Source organism: Apostichopus japonicus, chromosome 10 (genome assembly GCF_037975245.1).
Source record: "Apostichopus japonicus isolate 1M-3 chromosome 10, ASM3797524v1, whole genome shotgun sequence".
NCBI lineage: Eukaryota > Metazoa > Echinodermata > Holothuroidea > Aspidochirotida > Stichopodidae > Apostichopus > Apostichopus japonicus.
This window is the reverse complement of record NC_092570.1, coordinates 19193267-19206945: the sequence shown is the minus strand read 5'-3', so window position 1 is coordinate 19206945 and position 13679 is coordinate 19193267. Positions and strand designations below refer to the sequence as shown.

At 34.8% G+C, this 13679-nt stretch overlaps 1 protein-coding gene across 3 annotated transcripts in view; it reads left to right on the top strand.

The window, feature by feature from the left end:
• Positions 1-13679, top strand: part of LOC139975300 (uncharacterized) — a 110171-nt gene that overhangs the window by 74328 nt on the left and 22164 nt on the right. For all 3 annotated transcript variants that reach the window (XM_071983123.1, XM_071983122.1, XM_071983124.1), the window contains exons 7-11: positions 87-179; positions 1966-2150; positions 2417-2491; positions 11702-11734; positions 12038-12149. In XM_071983123.1, the coding sequence (XP_071839224.1) occupies positions 87-179; positions 1966-2150; positions 2417-2491; positions 11702-11734; positions 12038-12149 (498 nt within the window). The remainder of the gene's footprint in view (positions 1-86; positions 180-1965; positions 2151-2416; positions 2492-11701; positions 11735-12037; positions 12150-13679) is intronic.

The following is a 13679-nucleotide window of genomic DNA, read 5'->3' as shown; positions in this document are numbered from 1 at the left end:
AATATATCATTATTATTATTATTGTTATTATTATTTTAATACGGCTCTAAGGGTCTTTATGTTTGTCATGATCTCTTTTCTATCAGGGACTTGTAAATCTGCAAGAAATTTGAACGGAATCCTGGAAGGCGAACCGACCACCTGTTCAGAAGAGCTTCTAGTACTGTGTACCATGCAAGGTATATATTTAATTATGCATGTAATCTCGTTTTTGATTGATAAGAAAAAACAGAAGGGTTTTCCCAAATGTTCTCTCTCAGTTTTTAAGTACTTCTGTCTGTTTCTGAGTCCATCCACTATTCGACCCCATCCCCTGTTTTGTGTATGTGTGTGTGTGTGTGTGCGTGTGTGTATCTTTGCTTGTGTGCTTGCGTGAGAGCGTGTCGCACGTACATTTAACCCAACCATATGCCGTAAAAACCTGTGTCTACAATGAAACTGAGACATCATTTCATTATATTGACCTGCCACAATAAAGAAGATTAGTGTTTTTTCAATATTCTCACACAATTTACTCTGTTAATGACTGACAATTTATTTTCCAGTTTAGGCCTCCCCAATTTCATAGCTTTTAATGGAGCCATTATATTGTTGCTGTATTCCTTTCATGGTTATAATTGTTTTTAATTAGTGTCTGCTCTATTTTATATTACTCAGCACACAATACATTATGTTCTCATTATTGTCTCTAATGTAAAGAGAAAGCATTACTGGGAAGATGGAGAAGACCAAAAAAAATTTAAAAAAAAGACATGAAAAATCAATAAGCAATTTGCTTACATCGTTGTCATGGAAATGCATAGAACACTTTGATTCATATTAAAGAAACCTCTCGTGTTATACTAGGCATTCACTGCGTTTTTAATTGTCTGTTGAATCGATGAACGAGCCGATCAAAGATACAGCTGAGAATCTCTTGATGTCCCCCCCCTTTTTCCTTTTACTATTATAGTATTTTAATTTCATGTCCGTATATATAGTGGTACAACAGCTTTATGGTATTATTTAATATAATACAAAACCAGAACAAACATATAATTAAATGAACAACCTTGTTTTGGCCGAATTCACTCGTCTTGGAAAGACTTCAATCTACACATAATTAAAGGCCGACTGCATGTTCTATGCAAAGATTTCATGGAAGAAAGAAATCACTTCGAAACTAGATTCGCAAAGCTGTTGGGGTGGGGGGGGGGTGGTCAGTGTGTCTATGATTGATTATTTATCATATATGTGCTCAATTTTGTATTATTCTTTCTATTTTCCTTCTCCGGTTGAATGTAGGTGTCAGCCTATGGTATAACAGGGGTGCATGGGGGTGAGGGGCTGAAGAGGAAGTGAGAGGTAGATAGATCATTAATTGCTGTAATAGCATATATATTATACGCGGTTTCTCTCAGACTTTGCCAGAATATTTATAGAGTTTAATATCCGAGATAAATGAAATAAAAAAACGGAAGCAAATAATTAAGTCAGTTAAAATAAAACAGAAATTAGTAAAAATCTCTGGGGGTAATATTTCTGGGCATAATTTGCGATTTGAATGGACTAAAAATTCCCCAGTATCTGTATAGGTTGACACTGAAATCCATATACAGAGTCACATCTCAACTAAAGGAAAAAAATGTGAGATGTATAAATGCTGTCAAGTCACACAGTCACAGATAATGTTAAAATCATATAGTCTCGAAAAGCGTTAGAAAGCACAAGCTCTTGTAGCAATTAAAAATTGTATTTGTAACCTTGAAGAAAAAGGGCCCAACTAAACCTTAAACCTCATTCAAACCTCAAACGGGAGTTCAAGCTAGAATTTTCAGCTATTGATATATTTCATTGTTCAACTTAATTATTGTAATCTGAAAGGGACACTGCCATTTGAAAAGTAGAAGTTTTTCGAATATATACTCTGGATGCTTTGGTAATGACCTTTAACCCCTTTTTATTTTGTTTTTTTTACTACTGCAGCTTATAAGCAGTTGTCATGCAAAACAACGCCTATACTGGATATGACCACCGAAGATCCGACAACAGTTTTTGATATGACAACGGCTGCAGAAGAGACTACAAAGAGGATGACGATACAAACAGATCGCCAACCGACAACCACTATAAAACCAAAGCAAACTACACTGGAAGGATACGAAACGGAGGTAAGCAGATTATTATTATTATTATTATTATTATATATATATATATATATATATATATATATATATATATATATATATATAAATATATATATATATATATATATATATATATATAATATATATATATATATATATATGTTTATATATATATGTTTATATATATATATACTATCAACAACATAATCAAGAATTTATATAATTGAACACAAAAGTAGGTCAATTATAATTTTTCATAAAAAATTCTATGCATTTTGCTTTGTTTTCAGACACAAGAAGAAAAAGTCAAAAAGGAGTTAGGCCAAATCCAAAACAAGATTGAAGAATACTTTGAAGCATTAAACGTGAGTCTCTTGACTACTTTTACCTGTTGAAACATTGCGCCAATGATAACCGTGTAGGTGACGCGGGTGCACGGCGCGGTACCGGTTAAAAAGGGGGGGGGGGGTGGAGGAATTCCTGAAGTGAGTGATTAATCTTTTGAAGTATTGGTTTAACCATACCCATCCAATATTAATGTTATGAAAATTTGGATTTTAGGAAAGTTTTTTTTCTTAACGTTTATTATTTATTATATTCACTTTTTGAGATTTACAATTGGGTTGTTCAGTCTTGTAGACCCAACCCGATGACATATCATGCCGGTTAATGTGTTTCAGTTTGTACTCAACTGTGTTTCTATGTGTACCGAATTCATTCAGCGTACATTAATTACTTCTTACATACGGAATATAGATAGTTTGTACTCAAAGTAGTGCCCACAAATCGATGGCGCTATAGCAGAACACTCCTCTCCTGCCGATTCGTATGTTAGTTTGACTGCTGGAATCAATTCATCAAAATATGATAAGAATTCGTATATCTGTATAAGCTACACTTTGAATTCATCATTAATCGATCATTAAAGAAAAACAATGAGTCATATGCTTGTACGGTATGCAAATGCATAAACAAATCGCGGGAAACAAATATTTCGTATTGGACGCCAAAAAGGAAGAAGCGTATAGTCCTAAAAAAATCTATCTATTTGAGAAGTGAACGAGGAAGATATCTTGAAGCATCCGAGCTCTGTCAATCCTATATGTCGCTATTCTTGTTGTTGGTTTTATTGTTGTTGTTGAGATAACAGGATGTGAAGATAGGTGCGTTTCAGTATGTTGTAAATATGAATCTTGAAGCAAACAGGTGTGGTGTCATATGTACACATTAAACAAATAGTCTAGGTGACAATTGTGTTTTGGCAGGTGAGAAAAATGGAACATCATTTATGCGCCACTTTTTGGAATTTTGAATTCAACTCCTTCATTACGTTTTTGAGAAATTACTAAAATTGGAACTGCAACAGTTTAAGCGAGAACAAAACAAGGTCTGATGTCATTGGGACACACTGACAAACATTGCCTCATGAATTTCCTAAAATTTGCATCCAAGTTTCTGGTTCAGACTTGGAAAGGATCAATGTATGAATACAATACACTATGGTCATTGTTATATTATTAACTTCACGTCCCCTTGGGTAAATACTCTTATGAAATAATACTTTTCTATTGAAACTAAAGAAATAATATGGTGTTCTGTAATAAACATGTAGAAAATGCTCTCACCTGCTTTCATCCGCGAGCCACCCCCCCTCCACACCCCCCATTTCTTTAACCAAATATCTATTTCCTGTGCGTAGGAGTCACATAAACATGTTGACTGTAATTAATTACTTTTTTACAATTTATCAATAAACTGACTTCACTTTATCGAATCATTAATGCGCATAGACATTTAGGTACCTTCCGTTTATACTGAAAGCCTACACAGGCCTGTAAGTTATTGTTAATGATATAAACAACTCTCTGAAGTATTTCACGACTGTCCCCTCTATTTTTCATCAGCGACTTCCATAATGTGTTAAAACTAATAAACAGTTAAAGCGACATGCATGACTATATACACTGCTATTCTCCATCACAATTCAAATTGGGAAATTTGTTGTATAAGCACATTAATATTGTTTCAATCTTCATCAGTTCTCCTACTTGTGTGGACATATCTTTATACACACACTACAGATATTGTTTCACTTACGTTTTAAGTGGACATTTCGAAGTTTTTACATAAATATAAATATTGTTTCAATTCTCCATGACTTCTCTCACATATGTAGACACTTGAGGTTTCTTTACATATAGATAAATACTATTTCAATCGTCCAACAGTGTATCCACGTATGTGGACATATCGAAGTCATTTATAGGAACTAGATAAACATAGTCTCAATTCTCCACAATTCTTATGTGCATGTCGATATATCTCTATATTTCACCAATATTGTTCAATTCTCCATGAATCAGTTCTCCGACATATGTACACATGTTGAGGGGACTTTACATACAGATCTATATTGTTTCAATTCTTCAACAGTTGTTCAAGTATATGAACTTGTGTGGACATGTGTTGCTCGTGTGGATATGTGTGGACTTGCGATTCTTGACAATAAAGAAAAAATTGTTCAATTCTCCACCAGTAACTTACATATGTAGATATTTTGAGGTTTCTCTGTGCATACACTTGCATAATGCTCAAATTTTACAATCAGTTCTCCGACCATATGTGGACATTTTGCGGTTTGTTTACACACAGATAAATATTGATCAATGTTTATTTCAATTCTCTATCAGACACCTACATGACGTGGACATTTTTAGATTTGGTAACATACAGCTAAAAAATATTTCAATTCTTCATCAGTTCTCTCACATAGCCTATGTGGACATTTCGAGGTATCTCTATATATACACCTATATAACGTTTAAATTATCCACCATTATCTCTGAAATAATTTCTATGGACATTTTCAGATTTTTTTTCACACACAGAAATGAATAGTAAAGGATTTAACTCCGGAAGAAACTGCTCTGTATAACGCATTACCTGATGTGACTTAAACATTAATGACTTAAAGAAGTCCCGAAATTGGAACAACTGTACGCCAATTTTTACTTTTACTTTACACTTTTCATCGAGTAGCATGCAACAGTAGTCTATATTCTCAGCTTTGACGGCAAAGTGAAGACCCGGGATTTTTTTTCAATTTACCGATTTTTGGTAATTGTTAATACCTTTCTATATGCCTTTTACAACCCCCGAACGTGTTATCAAGCTTTCTTGCTGTATCACTGTATTACGAAATAATGTTGATTGAAATCATTTACGTCATTGGAAAAAAAATTGAAAGTAAATATTTACGTCCAGAAAATTTGTTATTGTAACTTGAAATCACGTATCGCTAATGGTAAAGAGTAATCTTCACTTCACTTCTATAACAATTTATCAAAAGACTATAATTGACCGTATAATTCGAATGAGAAATCGTGCGATGACGATGTGTGTTTTTTTTATGATGGTCTGTGTGTGACAGTCTGAATTTAAAGGTTTTTTCCCCTATTGGCAAAGTGTTGAGTCCTTCTTCATGTACTGTACATGCTATAATTGCAACGAAGATAAAGAGGTAACCACAGGACTCATCAAATTATATATCTGAGACGGCAATGATTTGGAAAAATCCAGAAAAGTGAAATAGCTTCCAGTCTCCATTGGGATTCGAACTCGGGCCTCACGCTTTATATGCGAACAACTTAAACAACTAGGCTATGGAAACTGAGTGTGTATATATGTCCAGAGGTTCGAAAACAGTAAGGAAGATTCGTCATTCAATTGTATGCTGCCATATCTATTTATAATCCTAATATCACGTGACCAATCTTCTTCTTTTTTATCACAGATACATATCTTTTTCATTTTCATCATATTAAGTTAACCTCTGTTGTTCTTTTCTAAATTTGCCACATAGATGATGGATTTGTAAATTCAAGCCATATTCTCCCTTTTATAATTTTCCAATCTTTGAACTCCACACCCTGATTTGTGTCTCTGTCACATACCGCACGAATGAATATATTATGCATGAGTATAACATCATTATGCGTGTGAAAAACGAATTCTTCGGCTTCGTGTGTCTGTCTAGAATACGAAATTGTAAAATACAAGCTGAAGAAGTAAAGCTCTTATTCAAATGTCATGTTCGTTTTCTTTAATTTAAACAGTCTTCACGTCAAAACTAATTTATTTATACGAGGAAACACTCGCAATAAATGCACGACATTTTTAATTTTGTCTGACGGCTCCAGTACCGAATATGAAAAATAATCCAATCAGTAACATATAAAAATATATAAGAAATATATACCTCCATAAAATATGATTTTAACAAGGTTTTCGTAATTTTAATCAATTTTGCTTTGAATAATTCAACCTTGAAAGTCTCCCTTGGCTTTTATGAAGACTGATTTTCAGAATGTCTTACTTATTTTCCTCTTTTCACTTGTCGTTCATGACGCTCATAATATTTCCCTTCCAGTATTTACTGGTAGAATTACATTAAAGTAAAATACACTATGCAATTCCTTTTGGTAAGTTTACCACTGGAAAATGTTTTTCAGCTGAGTTGCAGCTAAGAAACTGACCTATTAGTGTATGTGCGTGTGTGTTAGACTTAGTAGTTCAGTCGCTTTAATTGATGGCTCTCATATGTTTACAGGGTCATTTCTCAAGAATTAACAATGGTATAGCAATATTACCTGGACTGATAGTGTTGTTTGGCGGACTGCATCATATCAAAACTAATTTTTGCCCCTAAAGTTTTCCTTTAAAGGGAGTGAAAACTCGCGCACAATGAAACGTCTGATGCCGGTAATCTGACCTAGTTTCGAATGAGGTGTAACAGAAGTGTTAGACACCACCATCGATGCCAGAAAATACACACACAGCTTGCTACCGTCGGTAATTAGACACTAGTGTACAGTCAATACATGCAGCTAAGGTCAATACACACAAAACAGTGTACATAGAAGCGATGGACATCTCATGTCCAGATAAAAGATAACAAGGTATCACGTTTCATTACTGTCTGTATTTTGTAACGACAAGAAAAAACTTCACTTGCAAGCAACGGAAAGTTAACTTTTTTTTCAGAGGGCGGCACACGGTTTGGGGCGAGTCTTCAATGCCTTTAAAGATACATTCGATGATACAAAACTCGTCGCCCAGACACTTTTGTCGTTATTATTCATTCATGAAATCAAACTACTTGGGTGCGTGACGGTTAATTGAAAGTGTGCAGTAAAGCGACATAAACATGTAAACCACCATGAGTAAAAAGAACTAAACAACCAAACAAACAGGAACAAAAGATAAACAATGAATTAGTCACCTCGTGAGTTTCTATTTCCGTACATGGGAGGTAACAAATTAAACGCATCCAATTTTTAATAGAACACGACTCTATTTGGTTCTTTAGATCACTCCGAATCATCTTGGAATCTTGGATCACCGACCTACCCCACCCCAAAGGGGAAAAACTAATACTACTTAATATTATAACATGGTGTGACCTCTCGTTCACACCTTACTAGAGAGGTTGGGTGAAGAGAAGGGGACGGGGTGGGGTTGGGGTGGGGTGGCAATATGAACTGTATATAAGCTTAATAGCATAAAGTGATGTTATCAGTCTAACTAGGGGGCTATAGGGCTATTGCCCGGGCTCAGTGTCAATGGTGGCTGGCGGTGGAGGATGGGGGGGGGGGAGTAATAGATAACTTATTCTCATTTTCCTAATACAAAAACGAAGGGTGACATAATAGTCCCCTCGGACAGACCTGGCTGCAATAGTTATAGTAAACGTACCACAATACATAAAACAGTATACATGAAAGATCGTTGCGATGCCCAAGGTTAATTCCCTTCTTATAGATTGTTGGTAACTATTTCCACGAATAATTTTTTTTTTCTCTACACGAAGGATATAGTTCAGCTAACACATTTGCATTGGTACATAATGCGATATATGCTGTAGTCTAACAAGTTGTAAGGGATATAACAATAATGCCAATAAGAGAAAGGGTAAAACGAGAGATAAATCGCATTGAGTGAAAGGTGATAGACCCGAGCGAAGGCTAATTAAAATCATCCATCGGGTATATATGGTCATTCGAAGTTTCAGTTTGACACCCTTTAAATTCCCCTTTGGCCTTCCATACCGATGACCAATGTGTTGAAATATACACTTTTCAATCATTATCCAACTCGATCTGGTTCAAACAAATAAGTAAATAAATTACGATTTTTTCCACCTTTTGCGTATGTCGTGCGAAGCAAACCATGTATACTCTAAAAGTGCTATTGGAATATTTATAACTCGTATTAACTGTACGTTCAAACGTTCGTAATAAAATATGCATCATGGTATTGAAGAACATTAATTCAGGGTTACCTATACTAGTGAAGGCCCCATTAATTGACATCACACCTCACTGACTTGACGCACTCCGATCTATCCTATACAAATACACAACTTTCAGAGCTTGTAATATAAGGTTTTATGTTTATACTTTTGATTATAATTCTTTCAAATTTGATGGTCTGCACTTTAATTTATTTACTACCAAGAATTTTCCTTTCAAACGTTTTATATCAACCGTTATATTGTGAAGAGGAAGCACACTGTTACGCTCTCCTACGTCACTCCCACCGCTCCAAACCGCATTCGAATTACGGGATCTGATTCTCATATTTTTAAACATCTTATCACCTCTCTCCGTCACACTTTCTCATTCATCTCATCTCAAATTCCATGAAATATGTAAAACATATACCTTTAGCACAAATAACATTTAACATCATCACATATGAAAGGAGTCGGTATAGTTAGAAAACCTCCGCAACTTGTGGAAGATTTACCACATTGAAATGACATAAATACTTTCATCATCTAACATGGGACACGTACACCAAACTTTGAAGTGTCAAAAGCACGTGCTATTTGTTTCGAGGAGCAAGATAAGTTTCTCTATAAGTAGAATTTATGACCTATTTTTGTCCTCTATGGCCGTTCCATGGCTTATTATATTTCGTTCATTGATATTACTCATTAAGTAAGTTATAATTTTCGCGGAATTGCACTGAATAATTAATTAAGCAAGTCTCAAATTATACCAATAAATTTGGTGAGAGAGAGAGAGAGAGAGGTGTGTGGAGCGATTGTTTCACGAACATATTCGACGGTTTTTGATTATTTATGATTATTATTGATATCTAAAAGTAGATAAACATAAACAAATAAAAATTAAAAAATTAAAAATTAATAATAGATATGAAATTGGAACATTTAACTGCTGCATTCATCGATGTGTTTCATGCCAATGATTAAACACGTTGCTTATTAATGTATTTATTAATATCTCAGAATGCCATGGGGGCGTTTGGTTATAATTTAATGATCAGCTTTGATTATATTATACAAGGAATACTTCATGCAGAGTTTTAATCTATAAGAAACGCATGTTTTAAACTTTTTTGTTGTTGTGTTGGAATACCTATTGATATTGTTACCTTGGTAACAGATGAATTAAAATGTGTGCATTGACAGTTGGATAAAGTCATATAATTCGATAGTTTTTCGGATGTAATGAAGCGTTTAATTAAGTATACCTACGTATACGTTGCTCAGCAGGGCCCTCTATACGCCGGTACATGGGGAGGGGGAGGGGAGGAGGTATCATGTCCCCCAAAAAATATTCACAGTTATGATTGTCGCGTGAGTCCCCCTCCTCCAACTCCGTATTTCAAACCTGTCTCAGTGTTGTCCCTATATACATGACTAAAATATTTTCTATAGTGCAGCAATTGTACATGGTATAGCATCACACCTTTACTCTATGCGCATCAATCTTGCATTAATGTGTAATGTTAGTTATGTACCAATAATTAATATATATATATATATATATATATATATATATATATATATACATATACATATATATATATATATATATATATATATATATATTTAAATGGTCTAAAAAATTTCTTGCTCAAATTTGGACACGTTTGTCTTCTAGTTTTGAATTTTGTATCTATTTTTTGGGGCATTAGGTACTCCTACTACCCCTTTCCCTCACCCCCGCCCTCCCTTACCTCACACCCCAGTTATTTATATACATTGAAAATAAGTGATTCAGTGAAAAGTTACCGTACGAAATGAATTTATCCACCAAATTACCACACACCAAAATAAGTGTGATAAATGTTTACTCCATAGACCGAGGTTCTAATCAAGTATAGCTCTACCTCACGTATTACATCGATGTTATAATGGTGGCACGAAGGCCATTATTTTACGTATATGTGTACGGGGGGGGGGGGGGTGGGTACTCTCTGATTACTTCTTTAGTTCATGTGACAGTTAAATTAACAGGTTTTACTCATTTTGCTTTTTTATTAAAAAATATATATATTTGTTCAATTTGAAAGAAATTATTAAATGAAATGAAAATGGCAACTGGGGCGAAGTACCAACCCTTAATCCTAATCCTTCGAACCCTTATCCCCTTACCCCCTCCCCTGTCTTCAACGTATGACAGATGGTATATATTTCATTGTTTACATAAACTGTCAACGCATTCATCTAGCGGAAGACTAGTATTTGGGAATATTTCTTTAAAAATCCTTCGTCAGAATAAAGGTCAATGCCAAAAAACAAAAGACTCATCTCTGTACTGATATATATATATTGATATATAGAAGTCGACTTGCAGCCGTAGTTAATTTGGCCTTGGTTCGATTCTTTCGTTGATTAATGCTATAAACAATTCTGCAACAGTGGCAAGATCATTAATTCGACAGTTCGTTCTAATTACGTACCCCGCTATAAATCATTCACCGTACATGCAACAGCCTTTGCGGCTCCTCGTGGAACCTGAGAGAGAGAGAGGTGGAGAGAGAGATAGCAAAGGGGAAAGAAGGGGGGGGGACCATCAGTTTTGATGGAATATTTGTCAGTTTTTCACCTTTCTGATAGGGTTTCACCTTCGCACAGAGTAATAATAATAAACTGGCATTCCGAGCCATCTGAATTTTCTCGGTCATTATATGCATATCTCTGTAGCTACACTGTTTTTGGAAAATTCCTATAGCTATTGAAAAAAGCACACAGGTGGGCAATATCATATTTTGTGGGATTTCTGATTTTTTTCTTAAACTACTTTTTGCATTTTGCTTTGAAGGTAAACAAATTTTCAAAGAAAATAAATTTGACAATTTTCGTCTGCCTTTACCCCACCCCTCCAGAATAAAACAAAACAACAACAACAAAGAAAATGCAATCCGTAGTCTTTCCATTATTTTTGACACTTTAAAGATGGTTATAGGGTACATGAAACTCAAGTAAGGAAATGGCGAAAATCTTCAGCTCAAATTGGGTTACCGGTATATAAACCGGTTTACCGGTTAACAACAGGTTTTTTAACCTTCAGCGCTTCACGGATAACAAGACGCACTATTGATAAGTTTATTTATCTTCTGATATTAAAAAATGATATTTTTTAATGAACTTATTAATATTTATATATTCATTATCTTGCTATGTACCTTGGCTATGTATTCATTAAATGTGTTTTGAGATTACACGTTAACGTACCGATCGTTTTTATTTTTGTCTTTCGCAGGTTAGCACGCCCTCTATTGGTGACCAAAAGAAGGTAATTATCTTAGCTCATAATTTTAATAGTTAATCAATTTATTCTGAGTTAAGTTAAAAACAAAACGATGGTAACTCTCCGTAACCGCGCCCTCTGAAGGTACTACCCTTGGGTCGCTTTGACCTTTGTCCCTATTGACCCTGGGTCCACTAGGCACCTGTCTCACCTGCCTGTTAGCTGATCCGAGATTGAGTACACACCACCCGTTGCTTCTTTTCACTATAGATCTAATGCAAATAATGCCATCAAAGTATAAAATGTCATTGATACTATTTCACCCAATAATTTGATTACTTTTTGCAGCCAAATTCACCACTTGTCAGCTCTTTGGACTCATTGATTGACCGTCTGGCCAACTCTATCTCTAAAAGTCAAAAAGCGGCCAAACCTCTTACCGTGGAAACGCAATCGTTGGGTAATTTACCGTCTTTTCACTACATTCAAATTCCTTTATACACTAATAAAACGCAACGATTAAAACCCAGGAAGTTGTAAAGATAAGATTTAATTATTGAAGAATGAATGGAACACAACCTCTATAGCTTGCACATCATAGCCCATCAGAAGATACAGAAACATATGGGTAAATCATACTCCCAACTTAAAGATCATATTTAATTACCAAAAGGGCTACGGAGTCCTTGTGAAATCTCAAAGCTTCCGGGTGCAATAATTTATTAAAAGTGCTTGCGGTTGTTTTTTTCTTTCTGAAAAGTTCACTTCTCCTTTTAGATAATGTAAAAGTGCCTTTGTGCATGTAATTAAAAAAAAAGAAAAAAGTGCCAGTTTTTTGCACAAACATGATCGCGAAGTTTTGAGGTAACTATATCGTTTCCCCCTTTAAGTCAAAGTCACGTGTCCTCCACTGTACCTCGAAGTTTGCTGCCATGAGAGTGTTAGAATAATGTTTTCTCTTGTGGGCCCACACTGCCAATTTCTTATTTTCAGTTGTTGACATTTCTGACAGCATTGTGTAACTAGCAACCGCCAATAAAGGAGTCTTGCCATGACATGAAAATCGGGAAGAATCTGATGTTTTTGCAGGGGGTGGGGGGGGGGGAAGTGGAGTAAAGCAAACTTGATTATAAGAAATCAAAACGGGAAATTAATGAATTGCGAACGAAACGATAATAATGCTAATTGTTAAAGATAAATAAGACAGTTTATACATAAAGTATGCATGGCATATTGTATTCCATTAGAAACTTATTACATTGTTACATTATTACATTGTTATTACATTGGAAAGTAGATGTATGATTTTTTTTGCAATGAAACCACAAAATTCTGGTTAGACCCAAATCAATTTATAACTTCATATAAAAGAAGGAATAAATAACATAACATTTCATCGTTGCTTCCTAGAATTTGTGCCTTAATCACAAATGTTATCAAATAGCAGTCATTGTGATGTGGTAACCCATAGTGTATACACATCTGTAAATATAACTGCGTGACAAGCAACTGACCACATGTCCCGCTTCTGTCATGTCCCTCAGGCTAGAATAATTTATCAGAGGGAACAGGTTTCACCCCCTCTTCTGAGTTCTGTCCTTCATTCTTTCTTTGGCGAAAAGATTATTATCATGATGTAAAAAAATAAGGATTGTCGCCTCTGGACAAAAAGCAGATGTTTTCAAGAATCTCGTCGGCGAAACATCAGCTTAATTAGGTTAAAATGTCTGACAATTATGACCTATCCATGGGCAATTCTGTTGTCGTAAATGTAAATAAATTAAATTTCAGAAAAAATTCATTGATTTTTTCTGTACAAACGAGATGCGGCTATTTAACTCGCTATACGACCGACCTGGTTTATTTTGATTGGTTTTGGTGTATGATATGAGCTCATCTTTGATCAAAAAATCCCCCCCCCCCCAAAAAAAAGAGAGAAAAAACAAAACATATAAACTTATAAAGTATATTACGTCATTTATAAGTTATC